Here is a 27,533-nt window from a genome sequence, read left to right as displayed (position 1 = left end):
TATGGGGAGCACCAAAAAGGAGAATCATTACTAGAAAATATGGAGTTTTCAACAATAAAAAAAACAAGACCAGTTCTTGTCTGGGTTAAAACAAAGGAGCAGAGCAGCAGCTGAGCTGCATATCAAGCTGCAACTGATCAAAAATTTGGGCTTTCCCATAAGCAACAAATGAAAAGAAAAAAAGAAACAACAAACAGAACATATGGTTCAACTGTACAATGTAGGAAAGAAGCTCCCTTTCCTGACATTCTAATATTGTCGTTTCTTCGAGAATCTGCTTCGAGAATTTGCGAGTATGGTTAGTCTTCGTGCTGTCCTCATAAACTTGCTGCGAAAACGAGAAATCAAACGTCGTAAGAACTCGGAATCTAACAGTCTCTTTTAGACCACATAATCAGATGAATGATAATGAGGATTTACCTGAAAGGCTCATCTCCAGCTTGCTTTGTAGCACCAAGAGCATCCTGATAAAGAACAGAATTCAGCATCTCTGACCGTCCTACGCTAAACATGTTGCCGAGCTTTCTATACAATTCTTCGTATGATCCGAGGACCGACAGGTCGAGTGTGTGACTGACATTCTCCAACTCCATAAACACCTCGCAATGACCAATGTCCAAGCTTAGACCAGTTTTGTTCGGACCGTTGTATGACGTAGACCCTCCATCTGATGAATTGTCCAGTGAACCGTTCTGCTGTGAGGACAAGCCAGAACCATCAGAAAGATTCGATGCTTTCTCTAGATTTGCATCGGATGCGTTCGTCGTATCTCCAGAGGAGCTGTTAGAACTCTGTTGATTAGGAAGAATGAGTTGGCCAAACAATATGATATGATCTGGTTTTGTCTCTTTGGTTTCTTTTGAGCTTTGGATATGATTTCCCACTGTTAGCCAATGAGATTGATTATCAGGGCTTTTCGTGCCTCCGAAGCTATCCTCGCCACGGACGACAGGGATCGGAGTGGCACCTTCAAGATGCTTAAGACCGGCGGGAAACTGTCCCAAAGGCGGTATGCTGATTTGGAGGTTGGATGAAGAGAGTCCAAATTGAGTATGCCTGGCTCCCTGTATGCCTGCAGGAATGTTGCTCGCCGTAATGCTTTGAAACGGGTTGGTTGCTTCGAAGAAATTAGTCGAAAACGAGGGCATCGGAAGGTGACCAAATACAGCAGTTTCGGCCTGAAGCGGATAACGTGGCTTCTTTCTTGGTGGCAAGAAGGGGGAGACATGGATTGCTGGCATGTTTACTACCACTTCAACCAACCAGGGGTTAACACTCTTCACATTTTGTAGTAAATCTGGTTCATCCCATGACACCTACAAGAACAATGAGACATGACAAAAATTAGCAGCAAGAACATCAAATGAAGTGAAGTGAAGTGATTTTCCGAGGCTTACGAAATAAACTAACCTGCAGCATTCGCCATGGAGAATCAGGCCACCGAACAGGATCGGCAACCTGGATCGAAGATATCGTTCCCATAAACCAGCTTATCCGAGACGAATCCTCGGTTTCGAAAGGCATCTTAAATCTCATAGCAGAATACCAATGAATTTGCATAGCAGATCTTACAGTAGAGGCCCTAACAACAAATTCTGGAGTGCCAGCACATGGGTAGTACACAATCTCAAAGCGCTTGCCACTGGCAGCAAGCGTTGCAGCTTCGATGACGGATTCGACCTTCACTCTCCCGTTAAGATTCCCGTTTGAGTGTCGTCTTACCATTCTACCTTCATTTTCCCTCATGAAATCAGAATACCCCATAAGTGAAGAGCCTGAATTTGCAGGGTTCCACCCAGGTGAGTAATCAATTCCGCAACCAATTCCCCTCTTGGCTCGCCTAACTCCGACACAAAGATCACCAGTTTCTGCCCGGAGGAAAACAATCGAGTCCCCTGCAACAAGCTTCTTCTGATTCACAAAATTACTCCACCCCGTCGTCAAAAGATGGCGACGGGGAGTCCCTCTGTATATATGTCTAAACTTCCAAATCTCGCCATGAACATCCTTGGCAAGAATGGTCTGAACAGGAGGTTCTGCCGAGTAATCCAACGGAGGAAAGATGGTCTCGGCACAATAGCGAGGAACAGAGAATCCTCCACCATTGTTCGCATCAGATTGCGTCAATGTCTTGGCAAAGGAGGATGGTTTCTCCTGGTTCCTAATATCATCGTGTCCAAGAAGCTCGTCGTCGTCATCCAAATTGAATTCATTGTTCCTCAATGGAAGCAAACTTATCTTAGCAAAAATCTCATCCGTTTCAAGATCTGCCATATATTTAGTAGCAGACACCCTACAAGGAATGAGTGAAGGAATCCGAGCATTCCCAAAATCGACATTCCCCTGAGCATGCTCCGCGTGGCCCTGGGGAAAGTAGACTACCTTAGAGTTAACAGAAGGCATTTGAACCATCCCACCAGCACAAGCATGCCATAGCTGAGAATCTAAACACTTCTCAACGTTCCTCATTGGTTCTATCACTGAATCCATTCCTCTATTCATAATCCAAACCAAAAATCCTTAATGATTCTCAATCAAAATCCTCACAGATAAATGAATTGAACAAACCAGATGATGAACAGCAATCAATCACCCTCTGATGAACATCACACAAATTGGGGAAAACAAAAAACCTTAAAACAACAAAAACTCCTGCAAACAAACAGAAAAGAACACTCAAAACCTGAATAGATATCAGAAATCAGCCACAGAAGCAAACATTCATTCATCTAAATGAGTCAAATAAGAAACAGATATCCACGAACAGGAAAACAAAACAATAAATTACAAACCAACACATAAATTCCTCATACCTTTTATCCTAAATCGAAAGTTGACCGTCGAAATTGACAATCGCAGCCGAAGAAACTTCAGTGAACTACCAAACTCAAATTCGCTTCGCTGTTATCAACACAGAACTGAGATTCCGAACAAACCTCACTCCGATTCTTCAACAATTAATCAAATCCTTCCCGTAAATCACAAATTGAGGACGAAAAAGAAAGAACAATTCAGTAATTCTTACAATCTTGTTGCAAAATCCACAAACAATACGACAAAAAGAATTTGCCCCAATCTTCCACAAACCAACAGAGAAATGGAAATTCTCGCAGCAAGAAACAGATCAAACGTGTGAAATCTGAAGAACAAACAACAGAAATTTGTGGCGCGCGCGAGAGAGAGAGAGAGAGAGTTTGTAATAGAGTTGCTTCCTCCTTCACTAACACACGCCTGAAACTCTTCCTCCTTCGCCGACCTCACTTTAATTGCCAGTGACAAAGTGAACGATTTATTTATAATCTCTCCTGTCTTTTTTTTTCCCTTCTTTTTTTAGTTCATTTAATTTATTTTTTAAAAAAATTTAATTAAATTTTTTAATCAATATTCGTTCCATAATTATTAAAAATATATATATATATTTATTTACCATGATTTTTTTTTTTTTAATTTTGGTCAATTATAATGTCTTAATCACTAAATTAACTTAATAATCCTATAGTCAAATCAACATTGACAAAATATTACAAACAGTAAAAAAATATTTTACTTTAGTAACTTTTGTTCCTAAAAAATTACTGCCACTGTAATTTGAATGATCGTTTTTAACCCTATTACGTCACCAAAAGTAACTTTTTCCCTTTTCTTTCGCATTGTTTTTAGAACGAAATTTGGGCAATATTTTTCGAAACAAAGTCGAGTAACATACGTAAAAAAAAAAAAAATAATAAATAAATAAACATATTTTTAAAAAATAAAATAAATTATCCTTTTTTTTTTTAATAATTGAAAAATTAAAATTTGGTTATTTTTTTAATTAATTAAATAATTTTAAAATTTATTGCTGACTCCTTAAGTTAAGGACATATTTATAGTAAACTATTATTAATATAATCAAATAATAACAATAATAATAATAATTATTATTATTATTTTTATTTTTATTTTTATTAGATCTTAAAGAGTGTAACGACCACATCCCAAGAAGACCACAAATTCAGCCATTCATTCGGGTGTCCTCTTCCTCCTTCCTTCATGTTTGTTATCTCTATTTTTTTTTTTATTTTTTAATAATTATTATTATATATTTAACATCGATTTACTCCATTTTTTATTTTCTTCTTTTTCCTGCTTTTATTTTCCCACTCTCCTTCCTAGCGCGTGGCTCACAATATCTCTTATTAATTTCCAAGAATAAAAGTAATTATTTTAAAATATCATAATTTCGTAACATATTAATCATGGGTTGCTTCATTATATGATGTTATTTTGATTTTTTAATGATTAAAAATATTTTTATTATTATTATTACCACTTTAAATTTGATATATATATATATATATATATATATATATATATATATATATATATATATATATATATATTAAGTTTATTTTAAATAAAAAAGGTATGATAATCCTTGTTGTTTTTGCACGCTCACTCATGCAAACAAAAGTCAATCATGTGAAAATGTGCGATTAGAAAAATAAATCTGTTCGGGATTGCAAATTTTTTTTTTTTTTTGTTCAACAATGGTAAAATGAGGTTAAATTTCTATATTTTTGGTCGGGATTACGTATCTAAATTAGTTGAGTTATGTTGACAATGAACTCGTTTTTCTTAGTAGAATAGCTCGGGATGACAAATTACGGGAGTTATTAGGTTATTAAATAAAATAAGTTGACTTAAATATAAATAAAAAAATTGATTTGGAAATTTAAATTAATTTTGTTTTTATGGAACATTAATGTCTTTGTTTGTTTGTATGGGGATACAGTCAAAATAGTTAGGGTTTAATTAAGATGAAAACACTGAAATCAAGGGAGGTTCGGGGCGGTAAAAAGGGAACCATGGTCTAGGTTTGGTTGTCATAATTCCTAACTCTCCGGAGTTAACCATGGTTAAAGTCTTAACCGAATCCCGGCTCCCCAAGTTGTCGGTCAACAGCAATGACTTTTCCAACTCAATTTTTGTTATTTAATTTGTCTTCCCCATTTTTAGGTCTCCCTAAAGATCTGGTCAGTTCTATACTTCGAGGCTATTTTCGTCATTTCAGCTCACTTACCTCTCCTGTGTTTTTGGATCAGCGGATTTTAATTAACTCGTCATTTTGACTTTGTAAGTGCTTTGCTGTCTCTTTGGGACCGGATATTTCTCAACTTAACTTAATTGTCTTCAAATTTTAATGTTTTGAGCCGCTGGTCGATACTTGTTTCGAGTCAACTTTTTCAAAGCTTTTTCACTTATCCAAAGTCACTCTATAATGAGATGCGTTCGCACATAATGTTGAGGATTACTGGGAGTGAATCCCACGTTGGTTAATTTAGTAGAAGACCAGTGATGAATACTATCTCCATTCGGATGAGGACTTTTTCGAAGCCCAAAGCAAAGACACGAGAACTTATGCTTAAAGTGGACAATATTATACCATTGTGGAGAGTCGTCATTCGTAACACATTAACCTCGTTTTTGGGTTTGTTTTAAGCTTTAATCAACTTATCGAAAAATACATTGAATCATCGTGTTTTATAAGCTCGAGTTGCAATTTTAGGGTTTGAAGTGTCCAAAATAATAAATTTTAAAGACATATTTATTTGGGATTTTTCAAAATTTTTATTTTAATCCATGAATTTTTTTAATTCTAATTATAATAAATAAGAAATATATATATATATATATATATATATATAGAAAAACTTGGACAACATTCAAAACATTGACAAGACAACCGAACAGTTGGTTTGTCCAATTTCACTTTAAATTTTTACCCTTTTTTTCTTTTACCTTTTTTTAATATTTTTCTTCGTTTTAATATTTACCCTTGTTAAGTCTACTCTTTTTACCTCACTTGACGTGACCTTGATGCTACATTTTTTACCTACTAAATTAAAATTTTAATTAAAAAAATTAGAATTTAGATGATATAATTAAAAAAAAATTAATTTTAAATTAATTGTTTAATGGAATCTTTCATAAAATTCTTATAAATAGTTTCATTTATAATTTAATATTAAAAAAATAAATAAATATTTTAATTACGAGTATATATTATTGAATCCATTAAATTAGGGAAAAGTGATTAAATTAAAGTTGGGTAATTTAATTTACCGTTTAATTGAGAGAGCATAAAGAAGCGAAATTAGGGTGAGATTAGCTAATTAGACAACGTAATTAAGGGAAAAGACGAGGGATTATAGGAATTAATTAATGATTTTTTTTTATTAAATAATTTTTTAATAAATAAATAAATAATTTTGTTATTTCTTTACGAAGATATTTGTATATTTATAAAATAAAAATAAAAATCCTTATATTGAACTTGAAAGCGACGTGAAAAGTGTGTATATATATTTAATAAAGAAACAAGAAGTTAGGTTGGAAGTGGGAAAAAGGAAAAAAGAGTGGGAAGAAAGTAAAAAAGAAAAAGAAGTTTGGGGGTGAAAATGCAATTATGGTAAAGAAAAGGGGTGGAAATGAAAGAGAAAAGAAAAAAAGGAAAGAAGGGAAGGGTAGCGTTACAACTAGGGGACAAAGTGTGTGATATGGGGATTCCTCACCCGCGCATGGCTTTTGGATTCTTCGATCAACGTGGCGGGCTGTGATGTAACTCTTACACGTAGGGCCCACCACCCGTCCGTCACCCTCAGGACAGCCTACTGCTGATGTGACATCCAGATGGCTTCTCCTTTCTGGGCCCTTCCTCCGTATCTCTGTCTTTTACCTGTTTTTCTTTTTCTCCTTATTTATTTATTTTTTAATTTTTTGTAACCATTTAATTTATAAATTCAATTATTATTATATCAATAAACTAAATACTTTTATTACTTATTAAATTATAAAAATCAACATTTAAATTTAATAAAAAAATTCCCAAAAAAATATTAAATTGATACAAAATTATATTTTTTCCATCTTCCCCTCTAATTATTTTTTAAAATAAATATAAATTTCATCTCCTTTTTTATTTTTTTAAATTATACTAAATTGTGTTTGTTTTCTCGTCGTAAAAAAATATTTGAATAAAATGAAATTTTGATTATTTTAAAAATTAAGTGTGAAAAGCTTTGGTTTTTTCAATACCAACAACAAGAAAATAAAGATTTAAATAAAAAATAATAATAAAATAATTGAAGACAAATAAATGAGGTGCCTTGAAACATATGCCATACAATAAAGACGAATAAAATTAAAAAAATAATAATAATAATATTTCGAATAAAATATTAAAATAAGTGGATGATCTCAAATGGGTCTTTCCATAAAATATTATAAACAGACAACAGAGAAATGAATAAATAAATAAATAAATAAAAGGGCAAGTGGGAAAAATGAGCCATCGGTGATTGCTTCAAAACATTGATTGCTCACACGTGTGGACGCGTCTCCGGTGGCTGTTCCATCGCCGCCCCGCCGGCCGCGGCATTGCACGCAGTTCTATTTTAGTCAACGCCCCACATCTATTATTATTATTATTATTATTATTAATTATTATGTTAAATCAAATATTTTAATAATTTTCAATTAACTTAATTTTTTTTTATTATTTGCCGTTAATTGTTTTGTTCTTTGGAATTTGTGTATTTTAGGCCCATTACATGTGGGCCTGAGTAATAAATTTGGGCTGTCTTTTAGGCCCAATAGATCTTCTTTATGTATTTTTTTAAATATTTTCTAATCAATTGTTTTTATCATATATATATATATATATATTTTTTTTTTTTTTTACGCCATTAAATGCATATAAAAATACGTTATTAACGACATTTTAAATAAAAATTTATTAAAATTTTAAATGGTAACACTTTTAAATTCAAAATTAAGATAAATTAATACAAAATTTAGTGCTGAATTTTGTTTTTTTTTTTCTCCTTTATTTATTAAATTAATACAAGCTTTAATTAATGTTTGAAAAAAAAAAACTCATAATTTTATTAATTGAAATTCTACAATTTGTAAATTAAGTCATCAAAATATTTTAATTTATATTTTTATTAAGCTGTTAAAAATTATTGATTAAAATGAACACTCCTAATATCAATATGGGCCTAAGTAACAATATTGGGCTTTTAAGGCCCATTATTACCTTTGGATTCAGGCCCACCTTATCCTATTTTATTAGACTACTTCGAAACTGTTAAGATTATTCTGTACAATTTTTTTTTTTTTTTTTGATCAAATAAATTATGCTTATGACTAACTTTAAATATTTATTGATAAAACGAGCTGATAATAATATTTTGATCAATAAATAAAAATTGCTGATATTTATAACCGATCACTCTCGAACATTATTTAGCTATGGAAGCCTGAAATATTTGAGCGTAGATTCGTGGATATGTGCTAGTAGGTCGTTAATCACTCAAATTTTGAGTTTGCGTTAGAAAACTATAGGTCACTCGAGGGGTGTGTTGTGTTCGTGGGGTTGAGATTGTTGCTCGTCAATAATTTGTACATTTGTCGTCGTGCCATTGGAGGTGCTAGTTAGTGAGTCGCCAATCGGGTTTAGGTTAGTACCGAAGGAATCTTTTACGACACTATAACGTAGCGTGAAAAATGAAATTAAAGTATGTTTGAAAATGATGTAAATTTTAATTTGACTTTTTGAAGTGCAAAAAGAATGATGGGATAAATAAACATTAAATGAAACAAAAAAAAATAGGAAGGCCCCAAAAAGCAATTTCTAGTAAGTTAAAGGACCTAATAGCAAATAATACAAACTAAAAAACCCTAGTCCTCTTCACCTTTCATGTATCTCTCTATAACCTTACTAAACTATTTTTCACATTTTTGTATAATAACCAAAAATAAATAAATAAAGAAAAAAAGAAATTCAGAGAACAATAAAGGAACAGAGAGGGCGGCGGCGACGGCGGCGATGGAGGTTTTCCGATCATACGTATCCGAGGACGATGCCGCTGTTTGTATTCGGGATGAGCTCCGTCGGCAATTCCGTCTCCACGGCGATTTCCTCTTGTTTGGTTCTCATTTCGAGAACCTTCCTATGCGAATTGGAGTGCAAACACGGAACAAAAGTCGGACTCGCCGCCGGCCGGTACTCGGGGAAGAGGCGGCCGGATTTGTAACGAACGCCGCAAGCATTACAGAGAGTTTTAGGCCCTAATGGTCCGGCTCGCCATTGCGGCGTCTTCGTCACTTCACAGTGCAAACATTTCCTCACACCTTGTGGACTAAACGCATCGTTTTGATCTCGTCGAAACGACAACTTAATCTTCTTCGTCTTCTTAACCAGCGGCGGCGGAGCAGAACAGGACTCACCGTAGTTCTCCGAGTCCGATGAAACCTTGCCGCCGGAATTCGTCGGTGAAATAAGCTGCGGCGGCCGAGGAATAAATGACGGCGGCCGAGATCGCTTGCTGCGAGCGCGACCGCGTTTTCCGGCAACAGCTAGGGTTTTCTTTTCGCCCGAGCACGAACTGCTGCTACTGCTACTGCTGTCGAGAACGGAGACCGGACTTGAGATCTGAAATTGATTCGCCGGCGATAAAGAAGAAGTGTTGATCGTTAGGGTTTCAGCGCCGGAGGAGGAATCGTCGATGAAATTCGAAAGCCATTCCAATTGATCAATGTCTTCGTACTGCACAACAAAACAAAATTCATCAGAACAGAACCATCATATCTTACTGTGTACTCCCATGTACCAAATCAAAACCCATCAATTTTACTTCTAATTATGACGTCATTATTAAAAATATCACTAATTTTTTAGAAATATAAGAACTATATTTTAATAGAAAATATTTCAAAATAAATTATTACTTTTTTTTTTAAAAAAAAAAATCTAAAATTAAACTAAAAATCCAGCATTACTGACCGGAACAGAGAGGGCAGAGTGATGAGTATCGCCGGAAAACACCGAATCGGCAGCGTGAGGTAAGGAGGCAGAAGACCAAATGGGAGGGAAAGCGGCGGCGTTTGTGGTTAACGCGCCGTCGTCATCGAAATCCTCCGTCGGAAAATCAAGAAGGTCATCAATTTGGTCGAAGAAATTCCCACAGTCCATCTCGTCGGAAAAGGTTTCTCCGATCATGTTCTCCAAATTTGGAACAAAAAACGCAGAAATGGAAAATGAAGAACAGTCTATAAGAAAAAGAAGAAGGTAAGCTAAAATGGAGTTATGAGTTGGTTGGCGTAAGCTCCATTAAAGCAGAGCTCAAGAGGAGAGAGAAAGCAGAATTGAGGTTGAAGAAAGAGGAGAGAAGAAAAGGCTAAAAAGAGATTTGGGAATGGAAGTTGTTGCTGCTAGCTGTCCCTTTACTGTTTTTTTCTTTTCTCTATTTTATATCTTAATTTTCAACTCTTTTTATTTATTTATTTATTTATTTAAATAATTTAATAATGTAAAAAAAAAAAAAAAAAAAATTATATATATATATATATATATATATATATATAATTAGGAAATGACAGAATTACCCTCCGTTTTTCTTAAAATTTACAACACCACCCAACAGATGGACAAAGACCCATTATCGTCGGCGGTTGCATTGTCGGTGGGTGACTTACCCTAAAACGGTAAAAACACAATTAAATAAATATTGAAAAATAATTAATAAAGAGACAGCAGAGCTGAAACATGTCTGGTTTTAAACTAACTTCAGTTATACTCTTTGAATCTATGCCTTGTTACACCCATTTTCTCTCTCTAATAAAGAGAGAGAAAATTAACTTGCAGTGTACTCAATTGAATATGAATGGGTTTCTTTTACAAAGTTACGTCCTCGGTAAATGGTAAAATTTGAGTTGGGATTGGGTAACACCCTATATTTAAAGGGCAGTTTGGGGTGGTGAATGGGTTTTTACTGACTTTTTATTTTTTACTTTATGGGACAGAGAAACATCCTATTCCTTCTACGTTAAGAGAATGTTAAATGGTCAATGTTTTCTTTTATTCTTTCAATTAATTAATTAATTAATTAAATATAATTAGAGGTTAATCCAATCATAATTGAGGATTTATTTTACTTTATAAAATTTTAATGATTAAAGTTACAATTTACAACTCTTTTTTTTTTAAATTATAAAGTAAGAATACGCGTATGAATATTTTAAATATATATTTTTAAATAAAAAGATTAATGGAATTTCATCAATTTCATGTGAGGGTCCAGCGGTGAGATTGCGAAAGGACGAAATTAACCCCATCGTACTTTTGCTTTTGCGTTTGATTTGGGAGGGCAGAAAGGTAAAAGAGAGAGGAAAAAAAGCAATAAAGAGGAGGGAGAAAAAAAAAAAAGGAAACACGGCGTAACGGGCGGCGGTGGAGGGTATCACGTGCATGATGCGTGCCGTTGTGGGGCCCATTGGCACGTTCCACCGACGGGATACGCGGTGATCAAAAGAATAAAAATTATTTTAAAAAAAAAAAAAGAAAAAGAAGGAAGAAAATGGATGAGCTTACGGTGGAGCCCACCACAGAGAATCAGTCACTAGACTCCAGCTGTGTCACCATAACACAACACAGAAGCCGACTGTAAACAAGTGTCCAACGTGCTCTCAATTAAAAATAAAAAATATATATATTTTTTAATTATATTTAAAAATTTATTGAAATTATTAATACAAATGTTTAAATATTAAATATATAATTTAATTACAAAAATTAAAAAAAAAAATACAATTTATTAAATATGGTTAGAAATAAAGTCACCGGAGTGGGGCCCGGGGTCACGTGACATTGCCTCGTGGTCCTCACCTTCCCCCGAGTTTTTTCAAATAAATAAATAAATAAATAAAAATTAAAATCAAAGGGGGACAAAAACATGATCTGATGACGGGAGTATCGTGGGGCCGCCCACACCGGATCCCTGTGAATTTTTATTTACCAAAAACGCGTTTTAATTTATTTCGAATATTTATTTTTGGTCTCTGTACAGAGTTCCGTATACGTATTGTGTAGAATATTTATTTATTTATTTATTATTTGTATTCATATATTTCTTATTATAAAGTCAATATATTTTTCTTCTTTTGACCCGACAAAAAATATCAACCCCGACCCAATTCAAATTTTATAGTTTTATTGGATAGTTTAAATTGTCGAGTTATCGGGTCATATGAACAGTTTTATCTATATTTACGGGTCTATTTTCTTCGATAGTAACAATGACAGTCAATCCCTTCAGAGCGATGATGAGAGAAGAGAATGACAGTGGTCGACAGCGATAAACGTGACGAGAAGTGGGACGTGTGGGACGTGAAGAAGAAGAAGAAGAATATTAAAAGAATATATTTACCACGTCACTATACACAGTCAGCAATTAAACCTCCACGTCATTTTTAATTAGGAGACATTTTAATTAGATTGACTTTTGTATTGAAGATTGGATGAGATATAATAATGTAAGATGTGTAATAGATCTCAACAAATATATTATATTTGGTAATGGGATGATGCCACGTGGCAGGACACTAAAACCATTTCTTTGTGACCGTCGTTTAATGATCAAGCCTTAGCACATGGTGGGGACGCCCCCATGTGATTATATATATATATATTTTTTAATTACGGACATAAAAGCCCATAAGCCAGAATACCAAAACTACCCCTATCGTTCACTTTTTTAAAAATTAATTTTTATTTTTATTTTTTTTGTTATGCACGTGCCACGTGGGTGCCTTAAGCATGTGCCACAAACATGGGGTCGGAGGATACCAACCTAAGAATAATTGAAACAATCTAAAATTACAAATTTGCCCTTGCACGCTTCCACTAGAAAGAGGTTTTCACACCTAAGAAATGTTTCGTTTCCCTCTCTAACCGACGTAGGATCTCACATCTACCTCCCTTGGGAGCTAGCGTACTCGCTGGCACACCGTTTTGTGTCGGTTGGAGAGAGAAACGAAACATTTCTTATAAATGTGTGGAAACCTTTCTTTAGTGAACGCGTTTTAAAACCCTTGAGAAAAAGCTTGAAATAGATGTTGAGAATTGTCTCACATTGACTAATTTAGGGAATGATCATGAGTTTATAAATAACCAATAGATCTCCATTGATAGGACACTTTTTGGTGAAGCCTAAAGTAAAGGCATGAGAGCTTATGCTCAGAGTGGACAATATCATACTATTGTGGAGATTTATGGTCTCTAATAAGGGAAATCCCAAAGAGGATAATATTTGCTAGTGGTGGGTTTGTCTAATATCATACTATTGTGGAGATTTGTGGTCCCTAATAAGGGAAATCCCAAAGAGGATAATATTTGCTAGTGGTGGGTTTGTCTAGTTACAAATGGTATCAGAGCTAGACACCAAGCGGTGTACCAGTGATGATGCTAGCCTCAAAGACGAGATATTAGAGCTAGACATCAAGCGGTGTATCAGTGATGATGTTGGCCCGAAAGACGAGATATAACGGATAAAAGCGGACAATATGTACTAAAGATGAATTTTAAAAATAGAAAAAAGAGAAAAGAGAAAAAGAAAGAAAAGGGTGTTTTGGAGAGAAATGTTTGGTTGTATTGAGAAACAATGAATTTGGAAGGTAAAGATGGAGAGGGTCAGTGTACCTTTTCAGTTGTGGTTGAATCATCATACCCCACAATTTTATGACCATTATTATTTCCTTTAATATTTCTATTTATTATTATTATTATTATTATTTATTATTATTATAATTACCCTTTGGCCCTTCTTTTTTGGATTTTAGAACTAAATTTCATGGGGGCCATTTCGTCAGCTGCTTCAGTTCAACCATGGACCAAATTTGGTTATATAAATATATATATATATATTTCACTTTTATTGTTTATTTTAAAATTAAATATTATTATATAATATATAAACAAAGACAACAAACAGCTAAATTAAAATTATAAAAAGTGGATAATACGATATTGTGAGCAATTAACAACCTTAAAAAAAAAAAAAAAAAAAAACACAAAATTGAATGCACTTTAATTGTTCTCCGTACACAAATTTAATCGTTCTCCGACATGATCATATAATGTGTTTCATTTTTTAATCACGATCGTTAAAATTAAATGAAAACAGTTGAATTTGGGCCCGACCTTATTTGACTTTGTCGGCCCATTGACAATGGACATATCAGGCTGATTTGATCCTACTGGGCTATTGGGCCCAGAAGAAAACTGTTATTGGGCCTAATACTTAATTCAGTGTAATTCTTTAAATGTAAATAAAAATAAAACCTGCCATATTTTCTGTATTTACTTCAGATGGGTTAACATTTCAAGAAAATTAATTAAAAAATACTTTTTTTTTTTTTTTTTTTTTTTTTTTTTTTTTTTTTTTAAATTTTAATTTCTGTTACTAAAAGAGCCTGCTGGAAGAAAAGCTCCTTACAAAAAATCAGATATTCTATTCAAACAATGTTAATAAAAAAAAAAAAATCAATGTAAATCTCTTTTCTTCTGGCAACCTTTTTTTTTTTTTCTCAATCAAATCAACTCAAAGTTGTTGGGATCGGGATCGCGGGGAAGAAAAGGGTATGATCGATTAGGATCCGGATTCGAGTCTGGAGATCAGTGAAGACTGTTTTGTTCTCGTTCACATGCTTTCAGAGTAGAGAGGGAAGTTTTCAGGGTTCTACCAGGACTGATTTATCCACATCCAAATGATTGAGTCGACACGTCCCCAGAAGGATTTCGGGGAGCTCCTCTTGAGTGTTGCCCTGCCAAAGAAGCAATTGAAAACATTTCACAAGATTGTAGCTCAGCACTTCCAGAAGAGTGTAGAAAGTTTGAAAGAGTTGGGATATGGTATTACCTGAATTACAAAAGCCATTTCTATAACCAAGTTGTTCAAATAACCAAGAACAAGACTGACCACTCCCCTTGCCACCGTTGAAGATCCAACGTCAATTTCAACCTGCTTTCTCACATAGAAACAAGGAATTACAATACCATCACGAGAGGGAAAGAGCATTAGCTATATGTTGTTTCGTTACTTCACCTCCAAATAGTTCTTCCCACTAAAGTAATGTACTTCAAGTGCATGCCCCAACAAGCATGCTTTCTTTCCAACACTTTGCTTCACTATCCATGATCCCTGACAATGTAATTTTCAATGGAGAATGTCAGGAAACACACTTCTTGATTCTTTATAGGTACTAAGTTATGTTACTGGCCTGAGAAATGTAAGGTATGAGCTTAAATCTCGAGTTCCTGAAGGCGTCGTCTCCTTCGACAAAGCTTTTGAGCAAGGGACTGCTTTCGAGAGGAGTCCTCATCATGTAGTACATTGCCAAGGTATACATGGTCGAGCCAGGAACCTAATTCACGTTCATGGTAGCAAAGGGTGAAACTTCCATCTACTCAATTATGGTGGCTGTGAAGAAACTTTAAAACGACTTACTTGTATGTTAACAATGAAGAAGAATTCCGGTCCACCACGTTCGGCATAATTCTACATACATATAATCAGCATTAGTGTAACAGTCCAAATCCACCGCAAGCAGATATTGTCCACTTTGGCCCATTACGTATCGTCGTCAGCCTCACAGTTTTAAAACGCGTCTGTTAGGGAGAGGTTTCCACACTCTTATAAGAAATGTTTCGTTCCCCTCTCCAACGGATGTGGGATCTCACAATCCACCCCCTCAGGGGCCCAGCGTCCTCGCTGGCACACAGCTCGGTGTATGGCTTTGATACCATTTGTAACAGTCCAAGCCCACCGCTAGTAGATATTGTCCTCTTTAGACTTCCCCTTTTGGGCTTCCCCTCAAGGTTTTAAAACGTGTCCGTTAGGGAGAGGTTTCCACACCCTTATAAAGAATGTTTTATTCCCCTCTCTAACCAATGTAGGATCTCACAATCAGGATCTATGATTGCATTATCCTCGCTCATGTGCTGTGCTCTTGTGCTGTGCTCTTGCAAGTAGAGAGCATGTAGTTTAAAAGGATGGGTTTTTGACAAACTCGTGTGCTAGAAAAACAAGCCAAACCTGAACAATACTACCCGGACGCCCACCCAGATTATCTTCTCGTCTGTCTGACCTGAGCCAGTCTGCACCAGCCAGTTGCATCAACGTGCCATTTGCCTTGATCTGACAGAAAGAAATGTCGTCAAGAATCTACAATTGCGTTTGGTATTACCATTAATGTTACTACAAGATATCCCATCTTTGCCAACTATATACATTCGATGAGAAACTGCACAATATACATAGGATCTCCCCTAAACTGATCGAAGAAATAATGTACTAAAGAAAACAAACAAGAAAATAGCAGCTTAGCCAACTATCGTCTATGACGCTGTCAATCTTAAATGCAGAAAATATTACTCACTGTATGTACACAATCTGAGAACCATGAAGTGCTCGTGAAAACTTTCTTTAGTTGAAAATGAACAGTTTTAAAACCTAACACGAATGCCAATAAATTTTGTGGTTCCTCTGCGTGTTTTGATTTTAGTCTTGGCAATTTCAGGTAGGTTACTTTTCTTTGTACGCTGAATCTCATCATGAAACAACATAGCCATATACATTAAAGCATACCTTCTGGCTGTCCTTCAAATAGTTTTGTCCACGTATCAGAAACAAAGAGGGATCTGCTGATGCCACGCTGCAGGGAGAAGAATGATTTGGATCTTTTGGAAGGGTGGACCCATAGGAATATGGCGTACTTTCTTCTCTAGGCAACTCAGGTAATTCCGCATAACCTTTCTTCTGAGCTGAAACACACAAATTATTCTATTGATTAGAAGGAAATCTAAATAAACCTTATAGTTCCACATTCAAAATAACTTTAATCACCGCCAACAACTGACCGGAAAGATCTTGCAACTTTTTCACAAAAACAGCTGCTGATGAAAGTTTGTTCTGGGGCATATTCTGCGGATCATAAAAAGAGCATAATGTTCCCTACAGTGAACTGATGAACATGCAAGACACAATCAAACAGTATTCATTAAATGTTTCTGGTATGGTCACCAATGCTAATGTTAGAACACAGGTTGTTCACTTTGAGCCTAAGTTCTCAGTTCTCATGACTTTGTTTTTGGTTTCCCAAAATACCTCGTACCAATGGAGATAGTTCATTTTGAGCATAAGCTCTCATGACATTGGTTTCTCCAAAAGGCCTCCAGACATTGGTTTCTCCAAAAGGCCTCATACCCATGAAGATAGTGTTCCTTATAAACTCATGATCTTCCTCTTAATTAGCCAACGTGGGACTACTCCTTTCAATAATCCTTAACAATCCTCCCCTTGAACAAAGTACACCATAGAGCCTCCTTGAGACCTATGGAGTCCTCGAACAGTCTCCTCTTAATCGAGGCTCAATTCCTTTCTCTAGAGCCATCAAAGAAAGTACACCCTTTGTTTGACATTTGAGTCACTTTTGACTACACTTTCGAGACTCACAACTTCTCTGTTCGACACTAAGCTCTCATGGCTTTGCTTTTGGTTTCTCCAAAAGACCTCGTACCAATGAAGATAGTGTTCCTTACTTATAAACCCATGATATTCCTCTTAATTAGCCAATGTGGGACTACTCCATTCAATAATCCTCAACAGCTAATTCCCAGCCACAGATGACCAGCTATATGAGACTATGTAATGACAAATAAGATCTCAGAAGTTGGGTGATGGAATGATCTACAAAAGAAAGGATACAGCAGCCGAACATGTCCTAGTTTGTGTGAATACAGATTTCCGATAGGAAAGAATGCACGTCCAAGCAGAAATTGGATCCAAAAAAGTTGGTATAAATACGCAAGTATGAGAAAGTACCGAAGAGTGCTGTTGCAACAAAGCCGAGTCAGCTGTCCATTCATTCTCATAATGATCAAGTTCTGCAGGTTCAGGAACATCAAAGAACTCATCCGCAGCATCATTTAGCCCAATCAAACTAGCACGGGGCATTTCCACTTCATTCTCTTCTGAAAATGCCTCTTTAATTTTCCTCATTTCTTCAGGAGAATGTATTTCTGTCTTTATCTCATCCATTTCATTCTGGGGAAACTCATAGAGTCTAAGGTCTCTAGTAGATGATAAGAACTCTGGGGAAGAGTCACCAACCTTGGCTCTGTATAGCTCTCTTATTGCTGCATTATGCATTATAAATTGAGAAAAAATCCCACGTATATCTAAAATACAAGCTAACATGCATCATGAAGACGCTCTAAGCTGTACGCCGGTACCTGCAAGCGTCTCTAGCATCCGGATAGTAATAGCTCTTGCAGATGAAGGGCGCAGATACAGTTTCCAGAACTTCCAATCAACTGCAAGCATGTGTTTTACTAGCGCATGTTTACCTTGGTTTACTGGAGTTATAACGTACCCTCCACCTGAAAGTTCATCCATATAAGATTCTCGAGTATTATAACAAATTCCAACCCACCCAGTACTCGGAAGGTAAAAATTTCAGTGTGAAGCTATTAGCAGGAGCAAAAGATGCTATAAAAGATGGAGAAGAACCAAGGTGATCGAAGCAAATGGGTTGAGAATGAATGTTAGCAATGGTATTGTTTACAATATCTACAAAGTTAACTAGTATTGCATACGTTACTTTTAAGGCTAGCACGAACGTAGTCTTTCTGTGGTGGAAACTTCATGTGAAACACAGAATGATAGAGTACCACTGTGACAGAAACAGACGAGAGAAGATAGTTGTAGGTATTATAGGTTTCAAATTTCTCAAACATTCAATTGCTCCAGAAATTTGTTACCATATGTGCCATCATCTTCTCTTCTCCAATAGCGACGCAAAAGAAAATCTCTTTTTTTCATCCCCCTGCAAATCATTTGCATTCAGCATACATGTGTATGTTTTTTTGCCTACTAAAATACTTGAGTGAATGATACAAGATCGGAAGTTCTGACCAAGGGAGCCAATCACGATACAGTTCCATATGTATGATATCTGTATGACCATCAAGGTGTTCAACCAAACTTCCACGGAAGAAGCAGAAGTCCCATCTGTAAGACAGTGTGAAGTTTAGTTCACTAAAGAAAATGATTCTGAACAAACCGTAACCACAATTTTCAATTGCAATCCATGGTATCTAATGAGGAAAAAGGAAAGAAGAAAAGAAAGAAATATGAAGCATACAGAAGTTGGAGCTTATTATACGGTTCCAATAACAAACACCATCATAAAAGAGTAAAGAAGCAAAGTGTATTATAAAAATATTACTGTGATCTTGACGGGCCAAGAGACATGATGGTCCGAAAAATGTCTTCTGAAGTTCCAAAAACCATACCAACTGCCATTATAGCAGGATGATCATCCCATTGCTGACAAAGAACACAAATTATCAAACAAAAAGATCAAATGAAAACATTCAACAGAACAGGTATGGAGTTAAGAAGGGAAACTTACCCTCCCATGTGCATCATTATCTTTTGCTTCTTTGAAAAACCGTAACCCTGCATACAATCGAACTCAACATATAATATTAAGGCAGCCACATATCCACTTTGGCTACTGGAATGCAAATGAGAAATTCAGGTCTTACCATTCTGACAACCAAAAATTTTCCAAGAGGAAGGTGCAATAACATCAGATGTCATTGCTTCCATTTGTACAGAGGAATAAACAGTCCGGCTTCTTGACTTACAATCCATTCTTTTTGACCCTCGAAATCTATCCAAAAAGGAAAAAGAAGATTCTATGGATATGCGTCAGATATTCAATACTTCTATGCATGAAATTCCTTAAAACACACATACGATGTTTCTTTAGACTATAACCAAATGTCTTGTTATAACTACATTTTCATTTTAATCAAACCCTCTTCAGATTTAAACATGCTGCATTTACGACGTCAGCAACTACACGCAAACAATGTCAGACACTCTTTATTAAGTAGTATGTCATATGATCAGTTTTTAGAATACTGAGAAAGATGAAAGAAGATAGAGACATCGTGTGTGTCTTTTATGTAAATATGAATTTTATACAAATTCACACAAAAACTTTTACGCAGATCTTTAGTCAATCTGCTACAGATATGATTCTTGTTAATGTGCATCTATCAGTAGATAGATTCAAAATCTCTAAGTTATCATTCAAGTTATGTTAACAACTAAATGCTGTTCGTCCAGAAAATTTGACAGAATCTTCATAAAAAAATCCAAGGAGGTAAAAGAAGCGAAAAAGGCTACAAAGAAAATACTGAAAAAGGAATGACATTGACAGATTTCTTCTTTTCTCATCTGCAACTGATACATACCTCAGAGCTGGATACTGTCTCTTGGAGCGATCCCAAAAATTCCTTGCTGGATCCGGACAGTCCTAGATGTACAGTGAAAAATAAGGTCTCAGCCATGAGAATAACACTTCGTTTGCAAGTACAAAATTTTATACCTTCAATGTAGTATCAAGAAGTGAGCGGATCCATCTTGCTGCATCTTCTGGGCTGCTGGCTCCCAACTATATAAAGTTGAATGTAAGGAAGTTGCAATTGAATTCATTCCAAATTTGTAAACATGTCGTTTGGCATAGAATTAACTTCACCTTGAGTTGATCATTTTGATTGACGGTATTATAAAGTGTGAAGATGAAGAATACCTGCAGATTTCAAATGAAATTATCAATACAAATTTGCCCAAGAACAAACCAATTCAGAGATACTAGTCTCTACAACCAACGTACCTTTCTATTAATACTCTCCCTCCCATTATCTGTAACACGAATATAGGAGTCAATCACTGCACTTCGATTTGGCTCCTGATGAAAAACATAGACTAAATTAGTGCCATTTGTTTTTTAATCATTTCAGGATTTTGGCAGAAACAACAAAATGCAAATGCCTTCGTTCCAAAGCAGGTAAATTAATCGTTTACTTTTGCATTCAATTGTTACAAGTCTGCAAGTCTCTTCAACTATTCAATTATTAAAGAAAAACAGAGAACAACAGGAGAAAAAGATGAACAGAAAACTATTGGCACTTTATTTTAGAAGATCACAAGCACAACCAGACAAATTTGAACCCAATTTCTAAAAGTTCCACATTGTTTTCCTCGAAGGCTGTGCTCATTGCCAATTCACAAGGACAATAAGTTCAGTTAAAGCCATAATTCGTATGGATGTACATATACAACTCTTATGAATGTCCATATCCGTAATCCAGAGAAGTGCAATAATCCACACAGATCAGACAAAAGCCGTAACATGAACAATGTGGACCCGGGCATCTCTTATCTTTTTCCAATTTCCATCTATAATGAAGAACAAAGTAACATATCAACCAGAGTCCAATAAACTTAATAAATGAAGAAGAAAACAAGGATTAACGTATAATTTTCCCGAATAAACACTTAAACAGATTTGAAATCGACATGTTCTCCAACCTAAAGATAAGAACAAACGCTAAAAACAAATCAAAACCACCAAATAACTCGCAATTAAACACATCCATCCTGCAAAAATTTCGACCCCAAGAAACATGAACGGGCGATAGAAAACAAGACCACACAAACGAGTTCCCAATTAAATCGTGTGAAATAAATTCTTACCTCATCCTCAGAAACAGGGATAGATTTGAAGCTCTTGAGGCAGTCATCCTGGAGAACGAAGAATCTCTTCTTCGAGTACTGCAACCCGAACCGATTGGACCGGATGAGATACAACCAACCTTCCATTTTGCCGTCATTTTTAGGGGGCCCCATTGCAGAAGAAACAAGTGAACCAACGCCCGGATTCAGGAACAGGTGATCTTTAGAGCAATTTCATTAGAATGGCGAATGGCGATCGATTTTAATACCAAAAAATTTCCCAAAGAAGGCTTGAAACAGAGAAATGGAGAGCAGTGATTGAGATTTTTAGCGTATGATTATGAAGAAAAGAGACGTTGAAGAAACGGAGGATTGAAATGACTCTCTGATTCCGACGAAGGGAATCAGAGAATCAATGGCGGCAAAATCAGAGTTCAGAATTCGTTCCTCTTCGTTCTTAATGTTCGTTTGTTCTTTCTTTCTCGTTTTTAAACACGCTGAATTTTGGCGTACAAGAAAAACAATTACCATATCCGAAATTACTATTTTACCCTTCTAATATATATTTGTGATTTTAATACCTAATAATCAAATATCTAATTTTTCTGATATAAAATATAATAAATGTCTTATCCACTAAAAATTTTAATTAAATATAATTAATAATTAATATATATATTTTTTTTATATATATATTTAAGACTATAAAGGAAAAAACAAATTAATGAAATGTTTTTTTTTAATCCAAAAATGGTATGGTCGGGAGTGAGGGAAACCAAGTGTATGGTTCCCAATATATTGGAATGTCAGCCCTTAAAAAAAATTGACTTTTTTTAAAAGTCAAACCACAAAATCTTTTACTTAAAAAAAATCTCTTCCTCTATTCAAAATAAAGGAAAATATTTAAAAAAAAAAAAAAAAAAAATCTCACTTACTATTTATGCAAATGAGGGTAGTAATGTCATTTCCAGAAAGATGCCCTACTTCTAGAATAACAAAAACAAATAAAACAAGTCATTTAAACCATAATGATTGTCATGAAAACTAAAACCTAGGGGTATAAGTGTAAAATCAACTCAATCGACTCGGTTTAATAAGTTAAGAATATTAATAAAAAATTATTAAATTTGTTATAACTCGTTGACGTAAATTGTAAGACCAAACACAACTATTTGATTATTAGACATTTTAAACAAAACCTTCAATCAAACGGTCCGTGACAGATCAAATACATTTATGAGTTTTCAATGTTACGTGTGATAAATTTTTAAACATTACCGAATCAATTAGACATAAATTGTAATTTTGTGTCTAATGAGATATTAAACATTCAAAATTGTGTCCAATATCGACACTTAGAGACTATATTATACACCTTTGAAGTTTCGAGGTTTAGTAAACATAAAATTGATGGTTTGATGATGTTTTAGACCTATTATAAAATTCAGAGGTCTATTTAACACGACCCTCAGAGGATCAAGGAATCAAACTTGTAATTTAAACTATTGCTAATGAATATTGCCTGCTTTAGTTGTTATGTATCATCGTCAGCCTCACGGTTTTAAAATGTGTCTGCTAGGGAGAGGTTTCCACACCCTTGTAAGGAATGCTTTGTTCCCATCTCGAACTGATGTGTGATCTCACAATCCACCCCCTTAGGGGCCCTACGTCCTCGTTGACACACTATCTGGTGTCTTGACTCTTATACCATTTGTAACAGGTCAAACTTACCGCTAGCAGATATTGTCCACCCGTTACATATCGCCGTTAGCCTCACGATTTTGAAACGTGTCTACTAGGGAAAGGTTTCCACACCCTTATAAGGAATGTTTTGTTCCCCTCTCCAACCGATGTGGAATCTCACATGGTCCAACAATTCGAGCATGTTTTTCTTCTCTCTCTCTCTCTTTATGACTAGCAAAGGGGAAAAACCGACTCAACCCAACCCATTCATGCCGATGGTATCTCTAATGCACGTATTCAGTTCACTAAGCAAGAATATCAATAAGTGACAATCACCTTAACCTTTTAGGTTTAGCACTGATCTAACGATTCGGGCATGTTTTTCTACTCTATCTCTCCTTATGACTAACAAAGCGGAAAAAATCGACTCGACCCAACCCGACCCATTATGCCGATTGTATCCCTAATGCACGTATTCGTGACGATGAAGCTAAGAATTGCACAATCAAACACTTATACCCAATTCTCATACAGAGAAAAACCATTTCTCTTTATGTACACACCAACCAACCCCAGCTTAACAGAGACAAAAAACAGATAATGCTCTCTAAACTCCTTACCTACCCCTCTCCTTGTTCCTCTTTTCTCCCCATTATTCATTTACAAGCCACAATACTAACAGCAATCAAAACAGCACCAAAAATGTCTCATTACCTTGCTTTAGGTTGTGATCCACAAGATAACAATGGCTGCAACAGCCTCTGAGCCGATGGACTACCCAGAAACGTAGCCTGCGATCGACTAAGCATCTCCAGCATCGATGGAGTTTGATACGATTGAAACAGGCTCGAGCTGTCAGTCGAGTTGCCTCTTGCTGTTGCTCGTTGCCAAGAATGTGAGCTTAGTCCTGAAAGAATGTAGGCTCTTCCTGATGCCTCGTATACATGTCTGCTGGTCATCCTCTCTTGCATTTCCTTGAGCTCGGCGTCTAAGGCGATGCATAATCTGTCGTGAGATTTAGCCGAGACGGTTTGTGATAATGTCATCCTGCATTTCTCTAGTATGGTAACTGCACCGGCTAAGTCTCCCTGTTCTGCTGCAATTCTTGCTTGTGACATTGCCTTGGCTGCTTGAAGTCGGTTGCATTGTCGATCGACTTCCACTGAAACGACCCCTTGTTGTTCCCCCATCTCCGGTCTCTTGATCCTAACTTCATCGCTTTCGAGTATTGTTGTTTGTTTCGTGATTGGATCCCTGTAAACGCATCGGACTTTGAGTAGTGGCGTTGAATTGCTCGAAGGCTCTACTGGGACATTGACCGAGACTAGAAAGTCCCGCTCTTCATCGGCATACAAGTCCCCGACATTGATGAATCCTGTGCGTCCACCAGCCATTAGATGACTTGGGTAGCTGCCAGCTTTTAGTGAGCCAAGATGAATATTTGGGTGCACACATTCAATTGCTACTTGCAGTTCCTGCACCACGACACTCAAAAGCCCGCCGATGCACTGCGCAAATGCATCTTGGATCACAGCTTCGGTCTCGATGAAAGAAAAGGTTCCCCCAGATATCTCGGAAATCGAGTGCATAGAAGAAGCATCATGATCTGCACCAAATCCAAAAGAGTGAACTGGGATCTGGAACCCCGACTCGTCCTTAGTGTGCATCGACAGAGGGAGAAGCAACTGATAGTTCGGTTGTGGTTGGTTAACCCCCGAACCACTGACTGTGTATGTATCCTGGCCATCCGACAACAGTATAATACTCGATACCGCGTTCTTTTCCCTTCGATCTTCCATTATCTTCGCACCCTTTCTTAGACCTTCAGCTATATTGGTTCCACCATTTGCAACTAAAGAATTAACAGCTTGCAGGGCCTGTTGACGACCGGTGTCAGTCATCCGACGAAGAGGGAAGAGTCGGCGAGCTGTTGAAGAGAAGGCAATCACCGAGAGTCTATCACTTGAGCTAAGATTCTGTATCACGAATCCCATTGCTCGTTTTAGCAACGCGAGTTTAGTCCCTGCCATACTACCACTGATGTCAAGAACCGTTACTAAGTCAACCGGTGCACGAGGAGTCCGAGAAAACTGCGACAAACTAACTTGATTTCCAGTGCAATTTTGTCTCTTATCCGAAGCAGCAGCTTTAAGATGGACGAGCACGGTGAAATCGTCATAGGATTTGGACTTCGGAGCAGCCGAAATCTCTGGATATGTTTCCATTTGTATGATTTTCGTGGAGTCACCATCTACACTGTTTTTGTTGCAAGAACTTTCAGCACAAACAGTCTGGTTACCTAAGAGTTCATCGTCATCGAACACACCGGGCTCAGGAGCCTGACATAGTGGAACGATGAGGCGTCGGCTCAAATCCCTTCGAGGAGGTGGTAATCTTCGGACGACGGTCTGATTCCAACCAGCAGGACCGACCGATACTCTTCCAGGAGGAGGATCCAAATTGGGACCTTGCACAGGAATTTCTTTCCATTGAGCTCTGCAGACAGGGCATATTTGATTGCCATGTTTTACGTTCGACACGACACAGTGAAAATGGAAGGAATGTGAACATTCAGCAGTAAAGATAGCGAGCCCGCCTCCCTGTTTCATCTTCGTTAAGCAAATCGAGCACGTTTGCTGAATAATGGCAAGAACAGAGATATCAGTCAAATGAACTCAGCAGCAATAGCAGTGTATCAAATACATGAATGTTTTGAGCACAAATTTGACGATCTTCAACAACTTCTTATGTAATTTTATCAAAGTTTAAACAAGTTCATCAAGAGCCCATCATCTCCTTCTTCAATGAGAGAGGACTCCACCCTACACGGTATGGTAGCTAGTCAAGCCCACTGCTATGTCCGCTTTAGCCTATTACGTATCACCATCAACCTCACGATTTCAAAACGCGTCTATTAGGGAGAGGTTTCCACACCCTTATAAGGAATGTTTCATTCTCCTCTCCTACCGACATGGGATCTCACAATCCACCCCCCTTGGGAACCCAACGTCCTCACTAGCACACCGCTCAATGTCTAGCTTTCATACCATTTGTAACATCCCAAGCCCTGTCCACTTTGGCCCGTTACGTATCGTCATCAGCCTCACGATTCTAAAAACACATCTATTAGGGAGAGGTTTCCACACCCATGTAAGGAATGTTTCATTCTCCTCTCCAACCAACGTGAGATCTCACAACAGGAAACTCAAAAACTGAGGCCGAAACACACTAGAGACGCTATTGTAAGATGATCTTCGTTTAAAACTCGACAACAAAAGGTATAATACACCTACATGTATCAAAAAACAATAGAGCCATAGCCTGTAACAGCCACAAAAGGATTGAATTCACCAGGAAACTTAATCTAAAATGGAGTAGACCCAATAAAACACCACTAAAGTTCATAAGGCCTCTCATGAAAACAACAAAACAGGATTCAAGATCTACAACTTTAAGCAAGTAGAATCAGTATTTGAGTATAGAAAGAGAGCAAACCTTTGAAGATTTGGTGCCACTTTTGGAGAAACTTAAGGCATGTGAAGAAGGGATAGGCGTAGAAGGGCGAGATGAGCCCCAATGTGCAGGGGAAAGCAAGGCAGCATCAGAGAATCGCTCAGTGGAATCACAATCAGACGAAGGAGGAGAGTTTTCAAGTGTTCTTGGAACAAAAACACACAGATTAGAACCAAGAGCTAGCTTCATCTTCCTCCATTTGCTACCCATTTTGGCCAAAAACCCACAAACAAATGCCAATAAATGAAGCAAATAAGCCCTCAAAACCCCCAAAATAGAAGAGATTATACGATCTTACACAAACCCCAGATCTGAAACAGCCCCGTCTATGGGTGATTTTGAGAGAAATGAAATGGGGTTTAGTAAAAGTTGAGAGAAGAACACGAAAACCAAGAGAAAAACAAGTGTAATGGGGAGAAGGGTATGGATTTATGAGCAAAAGGCATGGCTAAAAGGAAGGGATTGGGGCTGCCTCGCTTGGCTCTATCAAAGTCTTCTCCTGGTTGGCTTTGTTCATTTCAATGGCCGCCAAAAGGGTTGAGGTTAAATAAAAGGCACATAAATTACAAACCCACGTTTTGGGTTGAATTACTTTACCAAACAAATCAAACTTTTCCATTCTTTTTAATTGGGATTTTAATGAATATGCTTCAACAACACTAAATTAAATATAAAAAACAAGATTATATTCTCTTTTGTCACGATTTATAATTTCCGCTCCAATGTTCTTCCACAAACTATATTCGATCTTCTTAAAAACAGAATTCTCGAGCCTAATTGGATATTTGTACTTCAAATCTTATCATTTCTTTCGAAAAGGGATATCAATTCGTAAACATTTGGTACCATATTCATAGTTCTTCTTAATCCTTTCTCTCATGCTATGCTATACTATGCTCTTTGTTTATGGGAAGATACCCTTTC

The 27,533-nt window shown here is 36.4% G+C and overlaps 4 protein-coding genes across 5 annotated transcripts; all 4 read right to left on the bottom strand.

Moving 5' to 3' along the window:
- Window positions 1-3,272, bottom strand: LOC111776817 (auxin response factor 16). 2 transcript variants are annotated; one of them, XM_023656200.2, is made up of 4 exons: window positions 2,814-3,272; window positions 1,411-2,652; window positions 421-1,316; window positions 1-328 (listed from the first exon to the last, which is right to left on the bottom strand). In XM_023656200.2, the coding sequence occupies exons 2-4, from the start codon at window positions 2,500-2,502 to the stop codon at window positions 250-252; spliced, it is 2,067 nt and encodes a 688-aa protein (XP_023511968.2). In that variant the 5' UTR covers window positions 2,503-2,652; window positions 2,814-3,272; the 3' UTR covers window positions 1-249. The 2 variants fall into 2 exon arrangements, with proteins under 2 accessions (XP_023511968.2, XP_086974495.1); XM_087118369.1 differs by having other exon boundaries at window positions 1,411-2,364.
- A 5,332-nt stretch (window positions 3,273-8,604) lies between these two features.
- On the bottom strand, window positions 8,605-10,271 carry LOC111778810 (GATA transcription factor 8). Its single transcript, XM_023659166.2, has 2 exons — window positions 9,830-10,271; window positions 8,605-9,592 (listed from the first exon to the last, which is right to left on the bottom strand). The coding sequence occupies exons 1-2, from the start codon at window positions 10,043-10,045 to the stop codon at window positions 8,888-8,890; spliced, it is 921 nt and encodes a 306-aa protein (XP_023514934.2). The 5' UTR covers window positions 10,046-10,271; the 3' UTR covers window positions 8,605-8,887.
- A 3,999-nt stretch (window positions 10,272-14,270) lies between these two features.
- Window positions 14,271-21,874, bottom strand: LOC111811174 (protein ENHANCED DISEASE RESISTANCE 2). The gene is made up of 21 exons (XM_023697927.2): window positions 21,435-21,874; window positions 20,572-20,646; window positions 20,434-20,487; window positions 20,284-20,349; window positions 20,150-20,211; window positions 19,433-19,560; window positions 19,297-19,343; window positions 19,111-19,211; window positions 18,798-18,893; window positions 18,644-18,708; window positions 18,484-18,555; window positions 18,116-18,262; window positions 17,706-18,019; window positions 16,742-16,805; window positions 16,470-16,645; window positions 15,918-16,019; window positions 15,330-15,380; window positions 15,103-15,246; window positions 14,928-15,023; window positions 14,742-14,843; window positions 14,271-14,646 (listed from the first exon to the last, which is right to left on the bottom strand). The coding sequence occupies exons 1-21, from the start codon at window positions 21,585-21,587 to the stop codon at window positions 14,554-14,556; spliced, it is 2,208 nt and encodes a 735-aa protein (XP_023553695.2). The 5' UTR covers window positions 21,588-21,874; the 3' UTR covers window positions 14,271-14,553.
- A 1,701-nt stretch (window positions 21,875-23,575) lies between these two features.
- Window positions 23,576-27,174, bottom strand: LOC111801942 (E3 ubiquitin-protein ligase WAV3). Its single transcript, XM_023686189.2, has 2 exons — window positions 26,592-27,174; window positions 23,576-25,732 (listed from the first exon to the last, which is right to left on the bottom strand). Exons 1-2 carry the CDS (start codon window positions 26,817-26,819, stop codon window positions 23,807-23,809), a joined length of 2,154 nt encoding a protein of 717 aa, XP_023541957.1. The 5' UTR covers window positions 26,820-27,174; the 3' UTR covers window positions 23,576-23,806.
- Window positions 27,175-27,533: the final 359 nt, after the last annotated feature.

The sequence above is a fragment of the Cucurbita pepo genome, chromosome 1, assembly GCF_057944985.1.
Source record: "Cucurbita pepo subsp. pepo isolate OVF chromosome 1, ASM5794498v1, whole genome shotgun sequence".
Taxonomy (NCBI): domain Eukaryota; kingdom Viridiplantae; phylum Streptophyta; class Magnoliopsida; order Cucurbitales; family Cucurbitaceae; genus Cucurbita; species Cucurbita pepo.
The sequence above is the reverse complement of the archived record's forward strand: the minus strand, read 5'-3'. Positions and strand labels throughout refer to the sequence as shown.

Bases quoted from the DNA above. Each gene is read 5' to 3' on its own strand.
- LOC111776817 (XM_023656200.2), bottom strand. From the start codon at position 2,502: ATGAATAGAGGAATGGATTCAGTGATAGAACCAATGAGGAACGTTGAG. The intron at 1,317-1,410 runs GTTAGTTTATTT...TTGTTCTTGTAG, and splicing joins CTCCATGGCGAATGCTGCAG to GTGTCATGGGATGAACCAGA. The intron at 329-420 runs GTAAATCCTCAT...TCGTTTTCGCAG, and splicing joins GCTGGAGATGAGCCTTTCAG to CAAGTTTATGAGGACAGCAC.
- LOC111801942 (XM_023686189.2), bottom strand. From the start codon at position 26,819: ATGGGTAGCAAATGGAGGAAGATGAAGCTAGCTCTTGGTTCTAATCTG. The intron at 25,733-26,591 runs GTTTGCTCTCTT...GCCATTATTCAG, and splicing joins GTGGCACCAAATCTTCAAAG to CAAACGTGCTCGATTTGCTT.
- LOC111811174 (XM_023697927.2), bottom strand. From the start codon at position 21,587: ATGGGGCCCCCTAAAAATGACGGCAAAATGGAAGGTTGGTTGTATCTC. The intron at 19,344-19,432 runs GTAAGACCTGAA...GATTGTATGCAG, and splicing joins AATTTTTGGTTGTCAGAATG to GGTTACGGTTTTTCAAAGAA. The intron at 18,894-19,110 runs GTAATATTTTTA...ACTGTCTTACAG, and splicing joins CTTGGCCCGTCAAGATCACA to ATGGGACTTCTGCTTCTTCC.
- LOC111778810 (XM_023659166.2), bottom strand. From the start codon at position 10,045: ATGATCGGAGAAACCTTTTCCGACGAGATGGACTGTGGGAATTTCTTC. The intron at 9,593-9,829 runs GTCAGTAATGCT...TTTGTTGTGCAG, and splicing joins ACTCTGCCCTCTCTGTTCCG to TACGAAGACATTGATCAATT.